This window comes from Gopherus flavomarginatus, chromosome 2 (genome assembly GCF_025201925.1).
Source record: "Gopherus flavomarginatus isolate rGopFla2 chromosome 2, rGopFla2.mat.asm, whole genome shotgun sequence".
Classification (NCBI taxonomy): domain Eukaryota; kingdom Metazoa; phylum Chordata; order Testudines; family Testudinidae; genus Gopherus; species Gopherus flavomarginatus.
The window spans coordinates 216156212-216180216 of NC_066618.1; the positions used below are offsets into that span (position 1 = coordinate 216156212).

The window sequence follows — 24005 nt, forward strand, 5'->3', positions numbered from 1 at the left end:
TGTCTCTGACATCTCCTCATGGATATTCAGCAGACAGCTAAAGCTCAACCTGACTATAACAAAGCTCTTAATTTTCCTTCTCCCTGCTTCTTACTCTCACTCACTGTGAACAGCACAACCATCTATTGCTCAGGCCTGTAACCTCTTTGATTCAGACCTTTCTCTAGCTCCTCACATTCAGGCTATGTGTAAATCTTGTTAATTTTTTTCTGTATAACGTCTCGGATACAGCCTTTCCTACCCATCCACACAGTTAAAACTTTTGACCAGGATCTGATGAACTCATGTCTCAGTCACTGCAACATTATTTTCCCTGGTGTTAATGTTGCATTCTTGCCCCAATCATCTACTCAGAATGCTGCTACAAATCTTTCTCCTAATGTGTTGCTTTGACATGTTGTCTGTCTTTGCATCCCTGCACTGGCTACCTCTTCTCTATTGTATCAAACATAAACAACATGTCTTCATTTTCGAGGGCCTTGATGCCCTATCCTCATCCTACTTATCATCTTTATCGAGATGTCAGCTCCCGCCTCTGCTAGGCCAATAATTCCAGCCTCGTCACTCACTTGTTAACTTTTAAAAAAAGCACCTTTATGCTTTCTTACGTGCTTTCCCTCACTATTGTGGCAAGAGCTCCCCATAAACAACTGCAAAGTTACCTCCTCCAAATTCCTCTGTAAAACCGTCTTCTGCCGTGAAACCTACATAAAGCTTGATAAGTGGGCCACTGGCGTTCTGAGACAATTACCTATCATGCTGATTAATATTGTATCATTGTTCCCTTCTACTTCCCTTTCTGTCTTACATTTAGATTGTAAGCTCATTGGGGCAGTGACAGTCTGTTTTGTATTTTGTTTTGTTTTGTATTTATGTGGTACCTAGTTGTATGGTGTCCTGGTCCTAGATGCTATAGTAATGCAATTAATAAATAAATAAATATTAACTTCTCCTTCAGACTGTCCTCGTTCTGTGATTAAACTTCACAAAAACTATTTTGACCAAAAACCAGTGTTAAGTGTGCAGACTGGACTGAAGTTATACTTTTTAAGTGCTGGAAAACGGTATTAAAGTTATCTTGTATTTGCATCTCATTAGTTCCTATAGTGACATGTGAGACCTTCTTTTCCCATAAATTTCCTTTTTAAATAGGTAAATGGGGAAGCTGAAGAAAATCATTTCTGTTTTTAGGATTCTGAAGGTGATACTCCGCTCCATGATGCGATAAGTAAAAAGCGTGATGACATCCTGGCTGTACTGTTAGAAGCTGGGGCAGATGTTACTATTACAAACAACAATGGATTTAATGCTCTCCATCATGCTGCGCTAAGAGGGAATCCCAGGTAAAGTCTTGTTGTCATTAGTGTTTAGTTCATGATGTTTGATTAAAGGAGGAAAAATGAGAAAACATTCTGGTATTTCTGTAACTTTTATAGTAGATTTATTATGCTGAAATGTAGCAAGCCAGATTTTTACCCAAAAATGAAATTTTGGAGAGAGACTTTATGTAAAAATGGTTCAGCTATTGAGTATGAGAAGGAAGGGTGAGATGGTTGGCTATGTGGTGAGGGGAAGGAGATGCTCTCCCAATCATTTTAAAAAACATTTTTGTATACATCCATTAAACTGTTCTATAGCTGGAACAACTGAGGGTAAAAAGTTGAAATTTTGAATGGAATGAATATTAAGAAGAGCCATTGAGTATTTCAGTGAAAATTTGAGATTTGAGAGTTAGGAGGCTTTGAAAACAGTATTTTGCACATGCACAATAACTGAAATAGAGATATTTTTAACAACTTTCTACCAATGGAAGGAAGGTTGGTTGGGTTGTGCATGCATGTATGGTAGATACATATACTTGGGAATGTGGGTATTTAAGAAATTGTGCAGTGAGCAAGGGCTCCATAGGAGCACAGTGGTTTGCATGGTTAATTGTATTCTCACATGAGCGTCTAATAGTGCAACGTATGCTCCGAATGAAGCAAAGGCTGTCCTGGCCTAATTAATTAATTAAAAAATATTAGCCTAGGACTTTTCATAAAAAGTACTGTGGGGGAATAGTAGACGTTCAGATATGAGAATGCCATGTAAAAGCAGCAAAGAATCCTGTGGCACCTTATAGATCACCCACGAAAGCTCATGCTCCAAAACGTCTGTTAGTCTATAAGGTGCCACAGGATTCTTTGCTGCTTTTTCAGATCCAGACTAACACGGCTACCCCTCTGATACAGAATGCCATGGTTATGGTTCCATATGTATCCTTACCTCTGTCCCCTTGTGTGATTATAACATTCATGTCTTGAGTCATCTGATCTTAAGTTACTATTTTTCAAGTAACAATGTAATATATGTTTATAAACGTCAGTGAATGAGGCACAGATTTGCAGGAGTCTTCATGTAATGCGCTATGAGTACTGTAAGTTGCTGAGGGCTTGTCTACATCAGAAAGTTGCAGCGCTGGTGAGGGAGTTACAGCGCTGCAACTTAGGAGGTGTACACATCTGCAGGGCACCACCAGCGCTGCAACTCCCTGTTTGCAGCGCTGGCCGTACTCCCGTTTTGTCTCGGGTGTAGAGGATCCAGCGCTGGTGATCCAGCGCTGGTAATCAAGTATAGTCACTTACCAGCGCTTTTCTTGACCTCCGTGGAATAAGCAGGTATCCCAGCATACCTGAGGAAGCCTCTGGTAATCAAGCTGGTCTCCTTCCCCGGCTTGCTCTCGCGTTCCCCGAACCCCGAGCAAGCAGGTCTCCTTCCCTGAGGTTTGCTGGGTGGTTCCGGGAAGGCGAGAGCAAACCGGGGAAGGAGACCAGCTTCGCCGCGGTTTGCTCTCGCGTTCCGCGAACCACCCTGCAAACCGCAGGGAAGGAGACCTGCTTGCTCGGGGGTTCGGCGAACGCGAGAGCAAACCGGGGAAGGAGACCAGCTTTGCCGCGGTTTGCTCTCGCGTTCCGCAAACCACCCTGCAAACCGCAGGGAAGGAGACCTGCTTGCTCGGGGGTTCGGGGAACGCGAGAGCAAACCGGGGAAGGAGACCAGCTTCGCCGCGGTTTGCTCTCGCGTTCCGCGAACCACCCTGCAAACCGCAGGGAAGGAGACCTGCTTGCTCGGGGAACGCGAGAGCAAACCGCGGCGAAGCTGGTCTCCTTCCCCGGTTTGCTCTCGCGTTCGCCGAACCCCCGAGCAAGCAGGTCTCCTTCCCTGCGGTTTGCAGGGTGGTTCGCGGAACGCGAGAGCAAACCGGGGAAGGAGACCAGCTTCGCCGCGGTTTGCTCTCGCGTTCCCCGAACAAGCAGGTCTCCTTCCCTGCGGTTTGCAGGGTGGTTCGCGGAACGCGAGAGCAAACCGCGGCGAAGCTGGTCTCCTTCCCCGGTTTGCTCTCGCCTTCCCCAAAACCCCTTGAAGCCGCCCAACAGCGCTGCAGTGTGGCCACATCTAACACCACTTGCAGCGCTGGTTGCTGTAAGTGTGGCCACTCTGCAGCGCTGGCCCTATACAGCTGTACTAATACAGCTGTAACAACCAGCGCTGCAAAATTTTAGATGTAGACATGGCCTACGTGAGTGTGGATTCCTTAGCATAGTAATGAGTTTTTCTGTCTGCCATATGTAGACTATTATACATCAGTAGATGAAGTTGCATGTGTAAGCTTATAGAAACATTGTGTAATATTTAAAAAATATGTGGTCATTTAGTTAAAGATTGTATTATTCACACTCATAAATAGGCAGTTTTGGGTTGCACATACAACTGTAACAATGGCATTATGTATCAGAGGGGTAGCCGTGTTAGTCTGGATCTGTAAAAGCAGCAAAGAATCCTGTGGCACCATATAGACTAACAGGTGTTCTGGAGCATGAGCTTTCGTGGGTGAATACCCACTTTGTCGGATGCATGCTCCAATGGCATTATGTGATTTGAGTGGTTAACCATGTAACCATAATGTCTTAATCTCTTCTGTTTAGAATAGTACAAACTGATTTACAAAGCATAGTTACAAGAATATTCCTCTAAAGCCCTGTACAGAGTAAAGTGAGCATGTTTAAGTTTGTCATGCTAAGTTTGACCCTGATGGTACAATAATTTAAAACATCAACACTATGTATTTATAATAGCATATTTATTGAAATAGATTTGCCATTTTTCACCTGTGCGCAACAGCTCATTCTTTAATTGTTGATCTGTAAGCATGTTTTGTTGGGTTCAAAATCTTCATTTGTATATAATAATTCTAGTGGTTGGCTTTTTTGCATGATTTAAGCTGTTTGGAAAGCTTTCTCTGTCACTGCTTGTGAAGAGCTATTTATGGATAAATGGAGTTTCAGTCCAGCACTTTCATTAGTATTAAGTGCAAATATAATGGAAAATGTGATGTCATTTGCATGCAACTAAATCAGCATTTTATGAATAAATGAAGTGTTAATATTTTTATTTCATTGCTTGTTTGAGCTGAAAGGTAATGGAATTGTTTAGTAACAGAAAAACTAATGGAGTTGGAGGTGTAACTGTGGGTATTGCTTGGCCTGTAGAATCTTTACTAATTTTTTGGGTAATACATAGGAAGAGAACCACGATTGACTTTTAACTCTTACATTATCATGACTGGCAGTTAGGAAAATATTTACTTGTAAATTGCAATGTCCATATGGAATCAGATGCACATATAAACACAGAACCAAATAGTAACAGTGTTAGTTGTTTTGAATGGAACTGCACTTTAATCCAGTGGAAATGTTATAAAGAATAGGAAAAATTGCACTCAAATTTTTCTACAGCACTCATTGCCATAGTATCTAAGATAGGAAACACTTCAAGGAGCTAATGAAGACACTGAACATGACTAGCTGCACTCATTTGAAGGCACTTGCCTTTCTGACTACCAGAATCAGTGTGCTAGTAAAATGCACTTGCCTTTCTGACTACCATTTTACTAGATTTGTCAGTGCTCCTTGATATCTAGGTAGCTCCTTGATATCTGGCGGGAGGGATAGCTCAGTGGTTTGAGCATTGGCCTGCTAAACCCAGGGTTGTGAGTTCAATCCTTGAGGGGGCCACTTAGGGATCTGGGGCAAACTCAGTACTTGGTCCTGCTCGTGAAGGCAGGGGGCTGGACTCAATGACATTTCAAGGTCCCTTCCAGTTCTAGGAGATAGGATATCTCCATTAATTATTAAAATTAAAGCAGTAGCCAAAAATACCATCTTCTGTCTCCAGCTTGCCAGGATTCAGTGGCTATTGCTCTGAGGACCCTGCCTAGTGACTGTGATCCATATGTTCTTCACCGCAAGATCAGATTTCCTGTATTTGGGGTCAAAGACCACTCTTACTCATTGAGACAACTGCTTATTGGCCCACTGACGCTGTCTGATCCGAGGGGGGGGGGAATTTTGGGAGTTAGAATCCTTTTCTTCATGATGGAACCCAGTGTGACGAATGAGCTCTACTCTGACAGTTCGCAGAGTGTGGTGCAAACAGGACCGGCGCAAGGGGTTTGAGCGCCCTAGGCAGACGGCAATTTCGGCGCCCCTCGCGCTGGTCCCGCAGCTCCAGTAGAGCTGCCGCAGTGGTGCCTGCAGAGGGTCCGCTGGTCCGTGGCTCCGGTGGAGCTGCCACAGTCATGCCTGTGGGCGGTCCACCGGAGCCGTGCGAGCAGCCGACCATCCGCAAGCACCACTGCGGCAGCTCCACCGGAGCCGCGGACCAGCGGACCCTCCTCAGGCACCACTGCGGCAGCTCCACCGGAGCCACCTGCCACCCCCTCCGGCAAAATGGTGCCCACCAATTATTCTGGTGCCCTAGGTGATTGCCTAGGCTGCCTAAATGGTAGCGCCGGCCCTGGGTGCAAACCTACATTTCATAGAAGCATTCCTGCAGTAACAAGCTTAAGAACAGTGATTGAGAGGTGGGAAAATATTCCAGGTATAAGTGATTGATTGAACCCTACAGTGATACCTGGATACTATTGTGACTGAAGAGGAAAGGGTAGATTTATGTAGGTGCTTGAGCCATACAAGCACCTACATAAATCTAAGTGGTTTTTCTTTTAATCTCCTTTTCTTCTTTCCTAACCAATAGAAGAAATAGTTCGATTATTTCATACATTTTTTGTATGAGTAGATGAGTATTTTCCACATTGATATGGGAAGAAATTAAGAGAAAATCTCATGAGGTTTGCATTTTGTTCTGAAATTTTCATGGCCCCTCGTCTCTTGCCAGAGTGGCTTATGTAGTCCCAGGTGCAGTTTTGTATGCAGCACTCACAAACTTCTACTATCGGTTGTCCGTTTCATTACCCTCCTGCCAGCCTCTTCCCAGTTAAAACTAGGGAACTATTAGCTCAGGTACTTTGTTCTTAACTGTTGTGTTGTATCACATATAGCGTGGCAGTGTGTTGAATAGAAGGGACATAAACTATTTAAGTCTTTATGAGTCAAAACAAGAACATTAACTTCATCTGGAAATAAATGTAAAGCTAGTGCTGTCTTTGCACCTCATGAATTGCCATGGTGTCATGTGAAATCTTGGTGTTTTACTAGATTAACTATCATTTTCACATAGCTTGAAGCTATATACTTGCGTGCAGAATATTGTAGTAATCTAGTCTTAAGAAGACAGACATGAGTGTGAAGACCACATCACAAAAGGACCCAAACCTCTTGCCAAATTTAGATAGGTTTAATTTACTTCAGAAGTGCTTGGATTATACAGCAACGCTTACTATTAAAAGGTTAGATGAATGATGGCAAAAGATTCCTTGACACTTGCCAAGTGGGCATCCAGAAGCAGCTGTGTGTCTGCTACACCCCTACATTCCACTTTATGACAGGTTGCTAGTCCTACTAATAAAGAGCAGGCAGACCTCTTTAAGAGCAACTGTGTAAACCTAACTAGAATCTTCAAGTCTGTCAACACCTTGTCAGTAGTATTGAAGGCAGTTGTTCTAAAAGACTTGCCATAGACATTTGACTCCCAGATTGTTCCCCACCACAACTATTGTGTTTTTCCCTCATGTGGGGAGACGCCAGGATAGTATGGTGATGGGGTCATACTAAGGACTCTTAGAAGTTTCTGGAAGAGTTCTGTCATGACTTAGTCTCCCCCACCCCCAGGCCTCCCAGAAATAGATTTGATAGTTGATGTGTCAGTAAAGCAATGTTATTTGTTTGAATAAAGGTTTAACAACCTTTTTTAAAAGTTGGTCTCCAGCAGTGGCCTCCGCCACCTCTCGTTTGGCATTCACCTGCAAGTAGGGGCCTGGAACTGATGCACATTGTGGCTCATACATTCTAGCATCGCAAGAGTGACAGTGAACATTATGGCTGAAACTCAAGCAAACATAACCGCTCTCCCCACAAAAAAAAAAGATCAACCAACAAGCTGTTTGTGCTACCACTCTACAGACCATTAAGTTAACAGAGCAGTACACTACCATATCCTTCACCTTTAGCCTCACTCTCAGAAAACCTTGTGCAAATTTGTCAATTTTGAGTACCAACATCATTTGGTCACAGGAGATAGAGGCATACTATTGTAAAATTACAGTTTAGCTTTTATACTGATAGCTTTACATGTCTGTAGGTCATTGAGGTAAATGTGGTTCAACTTTGTTGATATTATTAGCCTATTATATCTAGCACACTGAATTATGTTGAATTGCAAGGTTTTAATTTCACTGATTTTTAATTTGATCTTTGCTTATTTCCTAATGCTTTCTTTCTAATGTTTTGTTTTAATTAATCTGAAAAATCACTAAATGTTTAATTGATTTTGGATATTTAGTAGAAAATATTTAATTAAAGTAAGACAATAAATAGTTACTATAGTTTTAGATCATTCAGAATTTTTTTCTCTGCATTTATCCTTCTGTGAAAGTGTGCTTGTGCGGACATAGTAAGTGTCTTAATGATCGTATGTTGATTACAGCCAGTAATCAACATCCTAATGTTTGAGTTTTAATTATTGTAACAAGTAGATATTTTACCTTTGTGTGTGTACACATATGAAAGAACAATCAGTACAGAATAAGAGTTTTCTTGGCTTTTGTAGTAGTATGTGAAATTTATACGATACAGGATACCTGATTCTATATATGCCATAGATATACTTCTTGCTTTAAGGAATTCCTGAGTAAGAAGAAACTATTATGTTCAAGATAGATGGAGGAACTGTGTAGAAATTTCATTTTTATTTAACAGAGAACCTTGTTAAAATGTTTGAGTCCACCTAAATAGACCACATTGTTACAAACTCATTAGCTTCAGCCTTTTCCCCCTAAAGATTATCAACCCCATTGTTGAAAGTTGTAAAGACATTTTCCCTAATTTTGAGATATGTCCCTTTCTTACTACTTAACCAAATTTTACAAGCACCAAATAGAAACAAAAATAGAAATTGAGTATATATTACGGGTCAATCATATATTTTCCAAATTACCATAACCATGGTTATATTTAACTTGTCCAGAAATCTTCTGTTGCTTCAAATATTTTGAGCTAAAGAATGTAGCTGTGAAGAGTGAGTGAGTGCACGTGTCCCTATAGCCGCAAACATCTTGATTCTGTGTTCTGTCTTGGGAATAAAACTTAAAGAATAGTGCAATTAACATCTTAAATTGAATCACCTTTTTGCACAAAAGGACTTAAGTAATGGCCATACAGACTACCATCCTTTGTTGGGCATCCATATTACCAGTTCATCAAAGGAATAATTCAAAGTTTTATAATTTTAGTATAGTTTAGCGTTAACTGGGAACAGAAGCTGAATGTCTGACGGTAAGATGCACTTTTCAGATACTTTTCTTTAATAGCATATGGCATATATTTTGCTGCAGAGACTAATTTGTTCATAAACTAGTAATTAATTTGGGAGATTTTACATGTCTTTAAAACGGAGTTGGAAATCCTTTTGCTATTATCTGTTTTGGTATTTGTATTGGGTGAATCCATGTTATAAATGGGTGAGGTACTGAACTGTTTGGTAGTGATGGAATAGAGAAATGAGGGTTAGACCTGCAATTAGGTGGTGAATTAGAGAGTAGCATCAAGGTCAGGCACAAATGTATTAGCTGTTAATTGTAAATAATAATCTCAACATGTACAAGATACAAATACAGTTGCTCCCCTGAGGAATTTCCTCTCTAGTACAATATGGTTAGAAAAAGAATACCTGTGAAGCAGAATAAATATGATAGTAGAGTACATTTCCCTCTCCCCCCTCCCTTTTTGTGTGTTTTTAAAGCAGGGGGGAGAAACCTTAAGAAAAAACAGGAAGCAGTACATGACTGAACAATTCATTTATTTGAATGCCTAATTTTTTTTGTTATAGAAATTAACATTGGACCATTTTTTTACTAAATAAGAACAGAAAGTGAAACAAGTAATTCCACAAGTAATTGTTTATCTAGAAATACAGCCTTTAGGACATCCTGAAGTATAACTGAATACCATACTTTCACATTTGTTTCCTTCTGTTGACAGTGTGCATTTAATCTGTCCAGAATAGTTGAAGCATGTTCAAAGTTGCCATTATACAAGTGTTAAATCCATTATTGAAAATATTTGATGTCCTGTAGTGATCAATGCATAGCTACAGCTGGTTGAAGGGGACCAAATCCATTGAAGAGGTGATTTGGTTCCATTTTACCAGCTTTAGCAAAGCATTGGAGTGCAGGAAGGCTGTAACTTTTTATAACAAAACAGCTGAATTGTTTTTTTTTACTGTACAAGTGCAATTTTAAAAGTACACACATTTTTTCAGCTATAAATGTTACACTTATTGACACTTCGCTTTTAATTTTTAAAGTAATTGAAGATGTAACTTAATTCATTTTTGGAGGGAGGGCAGGAAGGAAACATTTATCCTAGAATGCTTATACAGTATACCAGTTTGTTCTCTCTCTTAGCATCTTTGTAGGCACAATTTGTAACTATAAACTAGTCTCATGTCAAAGTACAATTGCAGTATTAAACCTTTTTCCTTTTGATTGTTTAATTCTGGAGTAATGTTTGGATTTATGTTTAGGGCCACTTACATTTATTCCTTTTGCTCATTAAATTAAAGTGCACTAGAGAAAGCAACACTCCCCCCCCCCACCTTTCTGCTGCTTTACAAAGGAATTTTTTTCTGTTTACACATGCTTTCTCTTTCTGTACAAACACCTGATGTTATCAATCTGGAATTTTCTTTATCTAAAGCCCTTTTAGATGAAAGGTTCCTTAACACATTACATATCTTTTATAAGTAGAGTTAAACGTGCTATATTTCATGCATTTTCTTAAAGGTAATTTGTGCTGGTAAACTGCAGTAGATACACTAAACAGGCACATACTGCATTTGAAAACCTGTGGGGGGGTTTTAAGCTTTGCCAGGGAGACATTAGTTCAAACCATGCACTAATAATGCTCCTGTCAAGTGTAGTCTTCATCTGTTTGTTGTGAGATCTAGTGATGAAATTTATGTAAATATGTTCTTTACACCATCTATCCTAATAGAAACATAGCAGGTGTGTCATTTGAACTTAAGCATTAAAGACAGCTATAAAAGTGGCTTCTATTTTTACCAGTTATACAGGAGCTGTTTTACAGATCCAGCTGCTCAAGTATGCTTTTGGATGGCAATACAGTTTCATGTACTGGCCATATCGGGGCAAAAATAGTGGCCATGGAAAACAGCAGTGTAGCATTTGATAATGTCAGCATCTGTTATCCCTGTCAGTCACACAGTTGAAATATTTGAGTTACAACAGTGTCAGCAGATGCCCAGAGTTCAGCATGTGCTCAGTTAAAATTGAACAGCTGATCTAAGTGATGGATGTGACATTTTAGAGTGACTGAGTATATTCTTAGAGATATGTCAACATGAGCTAGCAAGAAGCAATGTCAATATGTAATTTTAACTTTTATATCTCTCTGAGAACTGTCATTTTGTTTCATAGTAGAATTGCTGTCTTATTATGGCATAGCAAGAGAGGATTCAGCATCAGTGGCTTGTTATAAAGAACCTGTCACAATAAGTTTGATCTTTAGTAAAGATAGTCAGGTATGTAGATTGAAACCTACATATCAAGTGCTGGCACAATAAGGAAAGCTTCAGAGAAGTAAATGAAGTTGTGTCCACTTACTCCCATAGTGAATTGGGCTCTCAGTCTGCAAATCTGTCAGTTACGAACCTAAAAGCTAAACAGCATTATGAAACCCAGTAGAGTTGCTAATAGTTTAGCTTTTTTCCATTATAAAACAGCCTGTAATTTGGAGGTTAGTATTCTATACAGACTGCATTCCAAGGTATTTTATCATGTGGAAAATAACTCAGACCAATTTATTAAAAATTACCTTATGAATACAGTTACGTTAGTTTGATTCCTTTTTATATAAGTGTAATTCTATAGTTCTGGCTAAATCCTTTTTAAAAAGAAATAGCTGGTGATATCTAATAATTTTTGGTATTTTGTAGTGGTTAAAATACGTCTCCTTTGAAAAATGGCACACATCCAATAAACTAATATTTTTGAAGGCATAATTATCCTTTGGGTCTCTTACATTTGTGATTTTCTTTTCCTGACACAAAAAATGATCCCAGAATTTAAAAATATTAAAATAAAAAAGTGAGCGGACTCAGAATCTTTATTCTTTAATCTGGGCCAATTGTGCCTTTTACGACAAGCATTTATAATATGCAGGCATTGCTGTTCGGTGTCTCCCGTAATATCTATACATAGATGAGTAAGTGCAGCGCAAGTCATTCGTTACTTAAAAATTTCTTTGTGTTGAGTGATTATGTTGATGTGTTTTAGTTAACATTAATTTTAGAAATAAATGTCATGCTTCTGTTGACAGCTTCACCTTTCTCTTGTTTTCCATATAGTTTTTATAATTACAGCTTACCAAACTAGGGGTTTCATAATTTAAAACTGAAATTTTAGGTGAAGAATTGAAGGAGCAGCAGTATAAATTTGATAATTTCATATGTAATTCAGAATTGCTTAGCCAGTTTTGTTCAAATTAGACTAATTTTTTCAGAATAATGTAGGAATCCTGTGTTCTGTCATTCCTGTGTTTTTATTTTGGAATCTGTCACTAGCCTTAATCCTCTGACTGGTAGCTGTGGCCTAGAAATCTCTGCATTGTCACTTTACATGCATGAACTTGACACTGCAGTTTATTCCATCCAAGCTCTGTGAGTTTAATAATGGTTGATTTGGAGAAACCCCAAACTTATGTCTCTAAAATATTAGAATTTGTATATGGTAATTTAAAATTATTTTGAAAACATTTTTCTCTTCTGTTTGCTAAATCAAAGACCAACTGACAAGCAGTTTCTTACAACAGTGTTAATTATTACTAGACTCAGTGTCTACGGATTATTAGGCAAACTTAATTTTGGAATCAAAGCATGGTCTGCAGGTTTAAGATTTTTTTAAATCATATTCTTCATTTCTTTAGATAATCTTTAAAAAAAAAAAGTCTACTTTAGTTGAATAAAGTTAGGGTGAAAAATTATTCTGAATAGGACTGATAATCAGTTTTGTAAATAGGCTATATATTTCATCCAGAGCGTTCTAGTGTGACTATTTGCATTTCCAAACTAATTTTGAATTTATAAACAAAAACCCTGAAGTTTTGTTCATAACTTATCTACAACAAATAACAGAACTTTCTCTACCCACCCTCTGAATAAGTGACTTGGGATAATTTTTCAAGATTCATAAGCAATAAGTGATTTTACTTTGGCAGTAGCGTCATCTGACCCTTACCAAGTTAATTTGTTAATTTGCCACATGAAAGTCATTCAAACAATAGGAGACCTGTTTCTTCCAGCTGCAGTTTAGTTTCCTCTTACTGGTCGTTCAGTGCCTGCCAAAAATACATACTTCTTTACATTCCATAGCATTGTATGTTCATATGGGTACATAAAGAAGTATGTACTCTGGGCAGGAATACATATAGTTGCTCAGCTATCTGTCAAGTGAATCTGAAAGTATTTTGCTTTTTCGTTCCTTTCCTTGTTAGAAGATGCAGAATGCATGTTGTCATTTCTTTGAAAGAACAATCTTATAATAAACTTGTAATAAGCTAACCTTTTTCTCTAAGACTGAACTTTTACAATGCAATTTACCTGCAAAGTGACTTAAAGTGTATTACGGTTCCATGTTCCGTGATGACACGGACATTTGAAGCACGTATCCAGATTTTTGTTGTTTCTTGGTGTTCATTCTGGCTGGCCAGTTTTGAAGGTAGAGATGTCATTGATGGGTGGCTTTGCAAAGTACTTTCCTGGAATGGATAATTGTAGTCCACCATAAGAACTTCAGTTTTCTTTGAGTCTTCTGCCAGATTTCCATGCTGGTATACAGATTGCATTTAGTATCCTGAAGGGAAGTATAAACTCATCTAATATGATGGAAGGAAATAACCTTCACCCCCTTCCCCGACTCAGAAAATCCTGTCCACTTCCCCCCAGGTCTAATATCTCTTTTTACTGCAGATCCAGACTTAGAACAAAAAACAAAACAGAGAAAAACCAAACTCCCACAATGCTGATGATCCTGCTAATTGAAAAGATGATGAAATTGAATTTTAAAAAAAATGATTGTGGCAGGATTGGGCTTTTAGCGGGCCATAGGTCGTACATATGTGAGAGCCAATGCTTATTCAGCACTTCTAAAATAGGTTTTTTGAGTTTGAGTAGTCGCTCACCTGCTTCAGTCGCAGAATCTTTTTCAGGCTTGCAATATCTGTGCCAGTTTACAAAAATGATAAATGTTCATCTGTTTAAATTGAATTTTATCCCCTTTCTTCCCATTTTGTTATGTGGTTCCGAGGTACACAATCAGCTTTTAGTTACCAGTAAACATTCAGTGTGCTGGCAGGATGTGACTTTTAAAGAGCTGACAGAAGTAGATTGACTGTCTAATTTATAGTTAGTAGATGTTTAAAAAAAATTAAAAAAGTTGGTGTCAGTTATAGTAGACTTTGCCTTTCCAGTGTTAGAAACGCTAATTTGAAATAAGCTTAAAAATTAGTAAATTTAATAGTCCAGAGAAAAGGGGAGAGCAGTGGAAGTAAAAATTTCTGCAGCCCATGACAAAAAGCTAGTGCAGCTGACAGAGAGCAAATCAGAGTGTGGCAGTAGCTAGCACAGTACTACAAGGAGAAACAGCAATGCAGCATTAGAATTACAGCATGCACATTCTAGGTTTCAAATGGGTTGTTTTCTTGTACATCTAAGGTAGATAACTAAAAATCTACCAAATGTCTGGAGCTAAGCAGTGAATTACTGTACTATTGACGTCTTTAAAAAATAGTTTTAAAATGTTTGAGTTAGTTGTGATTTGTAAGGTATGGTGATGCTTTTCACTAAAATTAAATCATTTTGATTTTTAGAAATCATTGCATGGCAATACACTACCAGAGCATATCTCATGAAAGATCTGTCAAATATCTGCTGTGAAATTTGGATTAGAGTTGTCGCTAAGCCTGCTCTTTACACTACAAATGCTTGATACTTTAATACACTGAAATTAAGCTGTGCCCAGAATAGAGGTACGAATATAACAATAAAAACAATCTAGTAAATAATAGTTAAACATGCAGAAAGTCATAGGTATCCTTTAAATGTGCAGAATAACACAGGCCTCCTGGTGTTCTATTACCTGTAAGCTTAGTATCATGCAGCATTTGCAGTTGGAAGAGAGGTAATGACCTAGAGAGATACATCAGCAGCAGCCATCTCATCCTGAGTGTTCGTCTGATTCAGCTCTTCATTATATGCGAGGGGGAGTAGGGGGGAAGTGTCAGTGAATACAGTACCTTACCACCTTAAATAGATAAAACTTCAAAGCAAAATAGTGTGAATAGTGAAGCTTACTTGGTGTTGCTACCTTTCTTGGATTGATAAAATATGGATGATGTTGCGTAGAAATTAATGCCTTGTGGCTGCTGGGCTAAGAATTAAGTGTCCAAGGAAAGATGCTAGAAAGCCCTGGGATGGTGAACTCAGCCCATTGGCAGATGAAAATAATCAGATAAAAAGTTGGAGTGACGAGAGGAAAAAAAAAATCATCCAGCTCCTTAAATATTGCACCGCATCTGTTCATGCTTGAGGTTAAGTTTCCAGGCTTAACTGTAGGCAGATCTGTGTTGAAGCTACTTTCCATCTCCAGAGGTCAAGTCTGTTAGTGAGGTCAGGGCTCCCACATGCACACTACAGAAGAAACTAACTGTATTTCCCACTCAGAGGGCATGAGCAAAACTGTTACAGCTTTATAGGCAGCTAAGCATTTGAAACATGCACTCCCAGGCAAACAGGCTCTCTTGTGCCTCTCTCTTCCCTGACCATATTTAGTCAACCATTGCAAAAAATAATCTCTCAGCTGTCGATTGTCGATCCAGAATCTGAGAGAGCCTCTATCTTGCTCTCTGCTCATTGATTATTCATCCTGCTGTCCTAACACTGTTTAACCATTTGTCCTGATATTTTTTTAGCACTGCCAAATAAAGCCGTCTCTCATGTTGCCACTGATATTTCCCAGATTTTCACTGAGCTTGCACTGCTACTAGTAAAGTCTAATACGGCTGTCACCATACTTAGAAACGCTGCGGAGTTTTTAAAAAAAAAAAAAAAAAGAAAAAGCTTTGGTAGTAGTAAGATAGGATCTTTAGGCAGATATGAAACAATAAATATCCTTCTGCTGCCACAACAGATTGTGTAACCTGATTTCTTGATCAGTGAAAAGTGCTGTGAAGAATAATAGGCTTTTTAGCCTGAGGACTAAGTGGCCTGTAGTTTAATTATATAACTAGTTTTAAGGTTTTTTTTAGAAAACTTACATTTTATTTAACCGATAAGTTTTGTGCTGTTTGCCTGTTCTATGCAAAATCAGAAACGATTTGGCAAATGGAAAACATTTGTGCTTTATTAACAAACAAACGATCATTATGTAGTGTCTTTATAATACTATCTGCATAAATTTGCTTTTTTAAAAACTACTAACAAGCAGAGTGCCAGTATTTTAGAAAAACTTAAAATGTTTCCTGGTGAAGAAATTGTACAAATATTCATTCTGCAGATTTCATTTCCATTCATGTAAACTGTCTTCTAACAAATACAGTAGCTATACTTTCAAAACTAATTTTTGAATTTTAATATAGGACAGTTATTTGCTTCAGAAGAGAGTAGCTAGGAGTAACTGCTGATCATCTTCATTTAAGTACCACAGACAGTAGTAAGTAAAACCAAAATAACTCAGTTAAGACTTCCTGTGTCTTTCTAGACAAAAATCCCTTTGGAAGAATATGCTTTGTGGTTCTTTGGGAAACAGTTATATGCACTCAGGTGCATCATAAATATTTTTGCCTGCAGAGAGAAAAGAGTAAATGCCAAATATAACCAAGCAATTCAATGTTTAGGATTAAATATAAGCCCCATAAATATAAGAAATCACTGCATCATTACCCCATCCTGACATAAGCAAGTGTTGCTTTTAATACATTGAGTTACAGTATTTTCAGGATAGAAGGGTTGAAATGCAAAAGATTGACTGGAAGAGACCAGTATTTTCTGAGGCTCTCCCCTTTTTTTGCTCCTTTGAGTGTAACTTGAATTAATCACATTGTGCAGCAACATCCTATTCTGTAGCCGAGGCTTCATCTGAGCTTTTCATTATAAACTCAGTGGCTTTCCCCTCACATGTTTCAAAATCCACATGACACAGTGGCCTTAAAATTAGTGGATTAGGCCTAGGGCGAATGTATATTTCTATCAAATTTGAGCTAAATTGTACAAGGGGTTCTTGAAAGATAACACCATAAACAAGTGTATCCTAATTTTTAAAAAAAAACTTTCACAGAACTAAAAAAGAGAACCTAGATTTTAGTTTTCAGCTAGCTGAGATCCAGTGAATATCATCAATGGTTACTTGATTAGTCAAACTTGAAAAGTTATTAACCTTTTTAAATAGGAAAATTGCTGTGACTCATCATTCTGGCAAGTTTAATATGGAGTGTAAAATGACTGATTGGAGACCTAATCTTTCTTTCATACAAGTCTTTAGTCCTTTTCCTTAATGATAGACCTCAAAATGTAATTAAATTATTGGGCTGTTTTGTCATTGCTGAAAGAGAATATTCTCCTATTCTCAGTCTTATTTTGGAACCTTAACCAGAGAGGAAGGATGTCGTTGGTAAAGTATGTGATTTTGGGTATGGCTACATTTGGAATTTCAAAGCGCTGCCCCGGCAGCGCTGCGGGAGCGCTGCTGCAGCAGCGCTTTGAAGTGTGAGTGTAGTCAGAGCGGCAGCGCTGGGAGAGAGCTCTCCCAGCGCTGCATGTAAACCACATCCCTTACGGGTGTAGCGTGCAGCGCTGGGAGCCGTGCTCCCAGCGCTGCCGCCCTGATTACACTGACGCTTTACAGCGCTGTATCTTGCAGCGCTCAGGGGGGTGTTTTTTCACACCCCTGAGCGCGAAAGTTGCAGCGCTGTAAAGTGTGAGTGTAGCCATGGCCTTTGAATCAAGAGATCTTGGGTCTCTTCCAATGTCATTCAGATTTTGTGGTGGTATATGCATGCCCTGTCCCTTGTCGGGGTGGGCAGGGTGTGTGCTGATACTGTGGCTACAGCCTACCAGACTATCTTGGGACTTGCCACAATGAGATTCAAGGATCAGGGTCTAAGCAGCAGCCCTTGGGCATAGAGCAGTGTGGCCTAGTGGCTAGAGTCAATACCGCGGCCCTTGTGTTCAGGGCAGTGTGTCTTAGTGGCCAGAGTCAATATGGCAGCCGTCCGATACAGGATAGTGTGGTCTAGTGGCCAGTACCTGGGGGGCCATCACCAGGAGAGTGGCGGCCTGGGCCCACCTGACTCCACTGTGTCCCGGCCCAGGGCCTTAACAGTAGTGGAATAGTCCACCACTGAGTCAGCAGGGAATCCCACCGAAACATGCTGACCTTGCACAGGTACAAGATACCACTCGCTCGGCCTTCCTGGATCACTTCCTACTGCGCTTCCTGAAGCTGCAGTCCATGGGACAGTGGAGTCTCTGGGCACTTCGGCTGAGTTAATTCCCTGGGACTCCAATGGCTACAGATCTCCAGCTCCAGCAGGGAAGGGCTGTGACAGCTCCTCAGCTGAAGCCTCAACCAATAGTCCTTCTTCTCCAATGGTCAGACCAGACTGAGCCAGGCCACTCCCTTTTATACTAGCACAGCATTTGAAGCATGCCAGTACAGTCTGAGGGGCCCTTCCTCCACCCATAGTGTGAGGTTAATCCCTTCCGGCCCAGTGCAGGGTATGCACACTCTGTCACAGACTTCTTGTGTGACACTGGGTAAGCACTTAATCTCTCTGCCTTAGTTTTCCATCTATAAAGTGGGGATACTTCCTTACCTCAGAGTCTGTGAATAATAAATTCATTACTGTTTGTGACATGCTCATATACAGTTGTTGAACACCACCAAAAAGTCTATAGATAAAAACTACGTTTAAGCAATATTTATTTGCTGATTGATATTGCAGAAAGTGTAATATGTTGAAATTGTTAGAGCCATACTAAACAGGTGGGGAGTAGGGTCCAAAGCTGGGCCCACATAAAATTCACTGGTAAATGGCAAATATTGAGGGAGGAGGACCCCCTCACAACCCTCTCCCCCCCACACACACTTTTCCCTTTTGTTCTCATGAGGTTCTTACCCTTCTGAAAAGTAAACTGTAGTTTTCTCACTCTCTCCAAAATCAAAATCTCTCAGTGAAACTTAATTGGACATTTGAATTTTAATCCAAAATTCAGAAAATATCAACCAGTTCTAGTATATAGCACTAGGTTAAATTGGAAAAATGACTAAGGCCATGCCTACACTAACACGTTGTCAAAACTTTTGCTGCCCAGAGGTGTAGAAAAAACATCCTCTTGTACACTATGGATAGTTCTCTGAAAATGTCCACTCAATGTGCAAAAGGGGTAAAAAAGGCTAACAGTATGTTAGGAGGTATTAGGAAAGGGATAGAAAATAAGACAAACTATTGATGCCACTATATAAATCTGTGGTGCATCCACGCCTTGAATATTGTGTCTAGTTTTGGTCACCCCTTCTCAAAAAAGATATAGTGGACCTGGAAAAGGTTAAGAGTGATAAAGATAATCAAGAGTATAGAACGGCTTCCATATGAGGACAGACTAAAAAAATAGGACTGTTCAGTTTAGAAAAGAAACAGCTGGGGACAGAGTAATATGATCTAGATCAGGGATCGGCAACCTTGGGCACGCGGCTCACCAGATTAAGCACCCTGACAGGCCTGGCCGGTTTGTTTACCTGCCGCGTCCGCAGGTTCGGCTGATCGCGGCTCCCACTGCCCGTGGTTCGCCACTCCAGGCCAATGGGGGCTGAGGGAAGCGGTGTGGGCTGAGGGATGTGCTGCAGCTTCCCGCCACCCCCATTGGCCTGGAGCGGCAAACCGCAGCCAGTGGGAGCCGCGATCAGCCGAACCTGCAGACACGGCAGGTAAACAAACTGGCCTGGCCCGCCAGGGTGCTTGGCCTGGCCAGCTGTGTGCCAAAGGTTGCCAATCCTGGATATAGATCTATAAAATCACGAATGGTGAGAAAAAGTGAGTAGAGAAGTATGAAAGAGAAAATAAAAAAAAATAGGGGTCACCCAATGAAATTAGTAGACAGCAAGTTTAATACAAACAAAAGGAAGTACTTTTTCACACAAGGCACAACTAATCACATGAAACTCTTTGTAGCTTGACAGCTTGTCTCTCTTACAAGTAGAAGTTGGTCCAATAAAATATATTACCTCACCCATTTTGTGTGTCTCATATCCTGGGACTAACATAGCTACAACCGCACTGCATACATTCATGAAGAATGGGTTCATCAATGGTTTTTAGTCAAGATGGTCAGGAATGCAACCACATAGTTGGGGTGACCCTCAGTGTCTGATTACCAGAAGTTTGGAGTGGAAATAGGGTGGATCACTCCATTATTGGCCTGTTCTCTACACTCCCCTTGAAGCTCTGGTACTGGCTGCTGTCAAAGACAGGATACTGGGCAAGATGGGCTGTGGTTTGACCCAGTATGGCAGGTCTTATGTTCTTAATTTATATTAATACTGTAATAATCTTTAAATGCAATTTTAGTTTAGGGAGGGTGGCATGAATTTAGTATCTTAAAGCATTGAAAAATCTTATCTAGAATCTTCACAAATTTTAGATGAGCAGTATAACCTACACAAGCTAACTTTGTTTATGGTTATTGCTTAATTTATTGCTCTATAAAACAGTATTTAGGGCAATACTGTGCATGTTTTGGAAGCGTGAGAGATGAAAGCAAGGTTTTATATACATCAGGATTATGTTCCTGGTAAATACAGTAATAAGTTGTCTGTTTTCATTAGGACTTTGAAAATTGAATGCTGAAACAGATGTTGCATAAAAGGAAAGTAACATTTGTTCATCAAAATTACTTTGCCTTCTAGTGTAACACAGGGCTGTCCAAGTTAATACTGTTCTGAATGGTGACCATCTACTTGTTAGAATTTTGGTAGGAGCTGTATAAAGTCCTACAAGCTAAAGCAGTATGATAATAAAGGAAAGACTGTTGCATTATGAAACCAGAGCAGGGACTTACGGGACAAGGTAATTAGGAAGGGAAACCACTGGAAATCCTATAGAATTTGCCATTTTTGGCTGAAATATTTGCAAGATTCAAGGAGTTTTGTCATACATCCTTCTTAACTTCTTCCTCTGACCCAACTGCTTAGTGCTGGCTGAAAGAAATCCTGAGATGCTATCCTCCAACCTGTCCCTGCAGGGATGGCATCCACCAGGTACAGTCCTCCACCTGCAAGTTGTTCACTAAGAGCAGCAAAGTAGAAGTAGCTTGCCTGCTATTAATCGTAAACCTTGGATGCTATAATTTTCATTACACAATAGAAACCTATTCAGTATGTATTTTACAGCACACAAGTGTGTTAGGCAGTTCACAAGATAGTAAGACAGAGTCCATTCCCCAAGGAGCTTACAATCTAACTTCAGATATGATACTTTGGAAGTTTGGGGCAACATAATAGTAGGGATGGGCTGAAGGAGAAGTGACAGGAGTAACAACAATAAGATTGTTACTTAACAGCTAGTGCACAGCATGGTGTATATAAAAATCTTTTCTATATGAATAAAATAAATGTAAAATGTATGTGTTATTCACTTCTTGTAGGCATAATAACTTTATTCCAAAGTTTTCACCTGCTTTTCCCAAAGTGGTGTATTGAGGGTTCCTCAGTGCCCCTGTTAAAGTTTAAGAATGTACCCCTTAATTTTTTTCTGCTTTCATCCACCCACCCTTGAATCTCTCAAATAATACACCTTACATTTGGTATTCCTACGGATAAAAAGGGCTGGAATAGAATCCCTTCTGAAACATTCAGAGCTGCTCATTACTCAATAGTCAGGGTCTTTGTGAAGTGACAGTTGATTTCATTTATGGGCGGAGTGCACTCTCAAAAAGAACTAACTTGGAATTTTCAGATTTTGGAATTCTTCAGTGCCCACCCACAATATTTGAATAATTGGATTTTTCCTTAATTCACTTAGAGCAAGGGTAGGCAACCTATGGCACGGGTGCCAAAGGTGGCATGCGAGCTGATTTGCAGTGGCACTCACATTGCCTGGGTCCTGGCCACTGGTGTGGGGGGCTCTGCATTTTAATTTAATTTTAAATGAAGCTCCTTAAACATTTTAAAAGCCTTATTTACTTTACATACAACAGTAGTTTAGTTATATATTATAGACTTATAGAAAGAGACCTTCTAAAAATGTTAACATATTACCGGCACGCGAAACCTTAAATTAGAGTGAATAAATGAAGATTCAGCACACCACTTCTGAAAGGTTGCCGATCCCTGACTTAGAGATTAGCTAAAAATTTAAACTGATTTAGTTTTTTCTTAAACTAAATAATTGTGAAACTACTGTTAAATATAATGTGAAGGAAAGATTGATATGTGTGTTTGTCCATTGTTATGTCCCAATATTTGCTCCTGTCTGCACCTCAGCCAGGCTTTCTCATACAGAATTGCGCTTATAAATATAATTCCCTGCTTGAAGTTGAATTCTTCATGTACAACTCACTTTCTACAAGTAATCTAAGAACACTGTCTTTTCATTGCCCTTGAAATGAATGTGGCAGTTAATTCTAACTGAAAAAAATAGGTATTCTGAGAACTCAGAAATGGAGAGAAAAAAAATCCCTGCAACATTCCTTACTGGCCACTTTTGTGCAAGGAGATGGTGTGTTGAGCTGATTGACAAGAGGAGGGGAAGGGATCCAAACAGCCAGAGTTCAGAGTTGGCAGCTGAAAAGGTGGTGCTTGTGTGGTTTGTGAGGTATGGAGCATAAATTAAAAAATAACTTCTTGCCTGATCAAACTGTTTGTATTTGGTGCTCCAACTGTGATTGCCTATCTGGATATGTTTGCAGCAGTCCTTCATTTTTCTGCTCCCTAAAAGTGATTGAGCCACAAGGAGATAGGAAGCCCTTCATTGCTTCCTATTTGTGAAAATAAGCTTGTGACTTGAATACTGAACACTAACATTCCCATATTAAAAATCTACTTCCAGAGGTATCTATTTGCCACAGCTCAGGAAATCAGATAAGTCTCTTATAGAGTTGATCAGAAAATGTTTTCTTCCTAGCAAAAAAAGTTAATCTTTCATCAAAAACCTGAAAATTGAAAATCTGTGGAGACGTTTATTTTTAATTTTTGTGAAAAACTTGATTTTGTGAAAACCCCCGTTTTCTTTCAGTGTCTCTATTTTGCTAGTTTAACTAGCGTAACAGTTAAAATTAGAACTAGAGTGTAGCTGAACATTGAGGAAAAATTAGAGTTCTTTAGAATAGTATTTGTGGGGCCCATTGTCCATCCAAACTGAAAAGCATGCTCAGCAGTGAGCTAGTAACTAGTACCAGTATCTGGACCAAACTAACATAGCAGTTACTTGGGCTTCTCTTAGTATGTGTTTAGCAGGAGAGGAAGCTCATCAATTTATTTCTGCTTTTTGCTTATTTTTTTAGCTGTGCATATCTTTTAAATACAAGGTGGATGAGGTAATATCTTGTATTGGACCAACTTCTATTGGTGAGAGAGACAAGCTTTTGAGCTTACATAGGACTCTTCTTCAGGCCTTACCCACCTTGTCTTTTACTTCTCCTAGTTTCTCAAATATCCTGGGACTAACACGGCTACAAAAACACTGGATTATGTGTATCTTTGACATGAAATCCAGGTTTCACCTAGCCAAAAGAAATAGTCCCCACAATAGATGGTTGAGTATCACACTACATTCCTATTTTAATTTTGTATTCTTTTAAAACTGTACTATATCTATGCATGAATAAATAAAATGGCACATCCCTCAAATCCAGAGTTCCCACAACAATTGATATCTCATAAATTGACAGACTGAAAAATGTAATCTATTAAAGTCTTTAAGTGTAATTTGAACAACTAAAATTTCTCATGTATATAGACACCTCCACTTAAGTGGACATTAAATAGGTAGTTAAATGCTATAGGAAACATACATTCTTCGAGTAGTGTCCCTGTGGGTGCTTCACTGTAGGTGTATTGGCGCCCCTGTGCTGCTGACTGGAGAATTTTGTAAGCAGCATCTGTTCCTCCCGGACATGCACTTTCCCCCTATTGTGCTCTGCTGCAAAGCTAGTGAGTGTTGCAAGAGCCAATCCTCCTCAGTTCCTTCTCAACCACCCCTGGCTAGAGACAGAGCTTTAGCTGTCTGTTAGCAGATTGTTAACTTTCAAAAGACTTGCTAATCATTCTCCTTTTTTTAACTATTATTTAGTTTCCTTTACGTTACCTTTCTTTTATCCTTAAAAATCTTGAATTTAAACTGTCTTCTGTTCTATTAGAAGTGGCTTTTTAACTGCCTTCAGAACTGCGCCAAGACTCAGGATGCCGGGAATCCTCACCACAGCCTTCTACGTCTAAGGGC

At 39.4% G+C, this 24005-nt stretch overlaps 1 protein-coding gene and 1 long non-coding RNA gene across 3 annotated transcripts in view; one reads left to right on the forward strand and one right to left on the reverse strand.

Moving 5' to 3' along the window:
* LOC127044430 (uncharacterized) overlaps window positions 1–15001 on the reverse strand; it is a 48530-nt gene extending 33529 nt beyond the window's left edge. The window contains exon 1 of the long non-coding RNA XR_007772492.1: window positions 14651–15001. This is a non-coding gene — a long non-coding RNA (uncharacterized LOC127044430). The remainder of the gene's footprint in view (window positions 1–14650) is intronic.
* Window positions 1–24005, forward strand: part of MIB1 (MIB E3 ubiquitin protein ligase 1) — a 118411-nt gene that overhangs the window by 54642 nt on the left and 39764 nt on the right. For both annotated transcript variants that reach the window (XM_050939205.1, XM_050939206.1), the window contains one exon: window positions 1192–1343. In XM_050939205.1, coding sequence (XP_050795162.1) covers window positions 1192–1343 — 152 coding nt within the window. The remainder of the gene's footprint in view (window positions 1–1191; window positions 1344–24005) is intronic.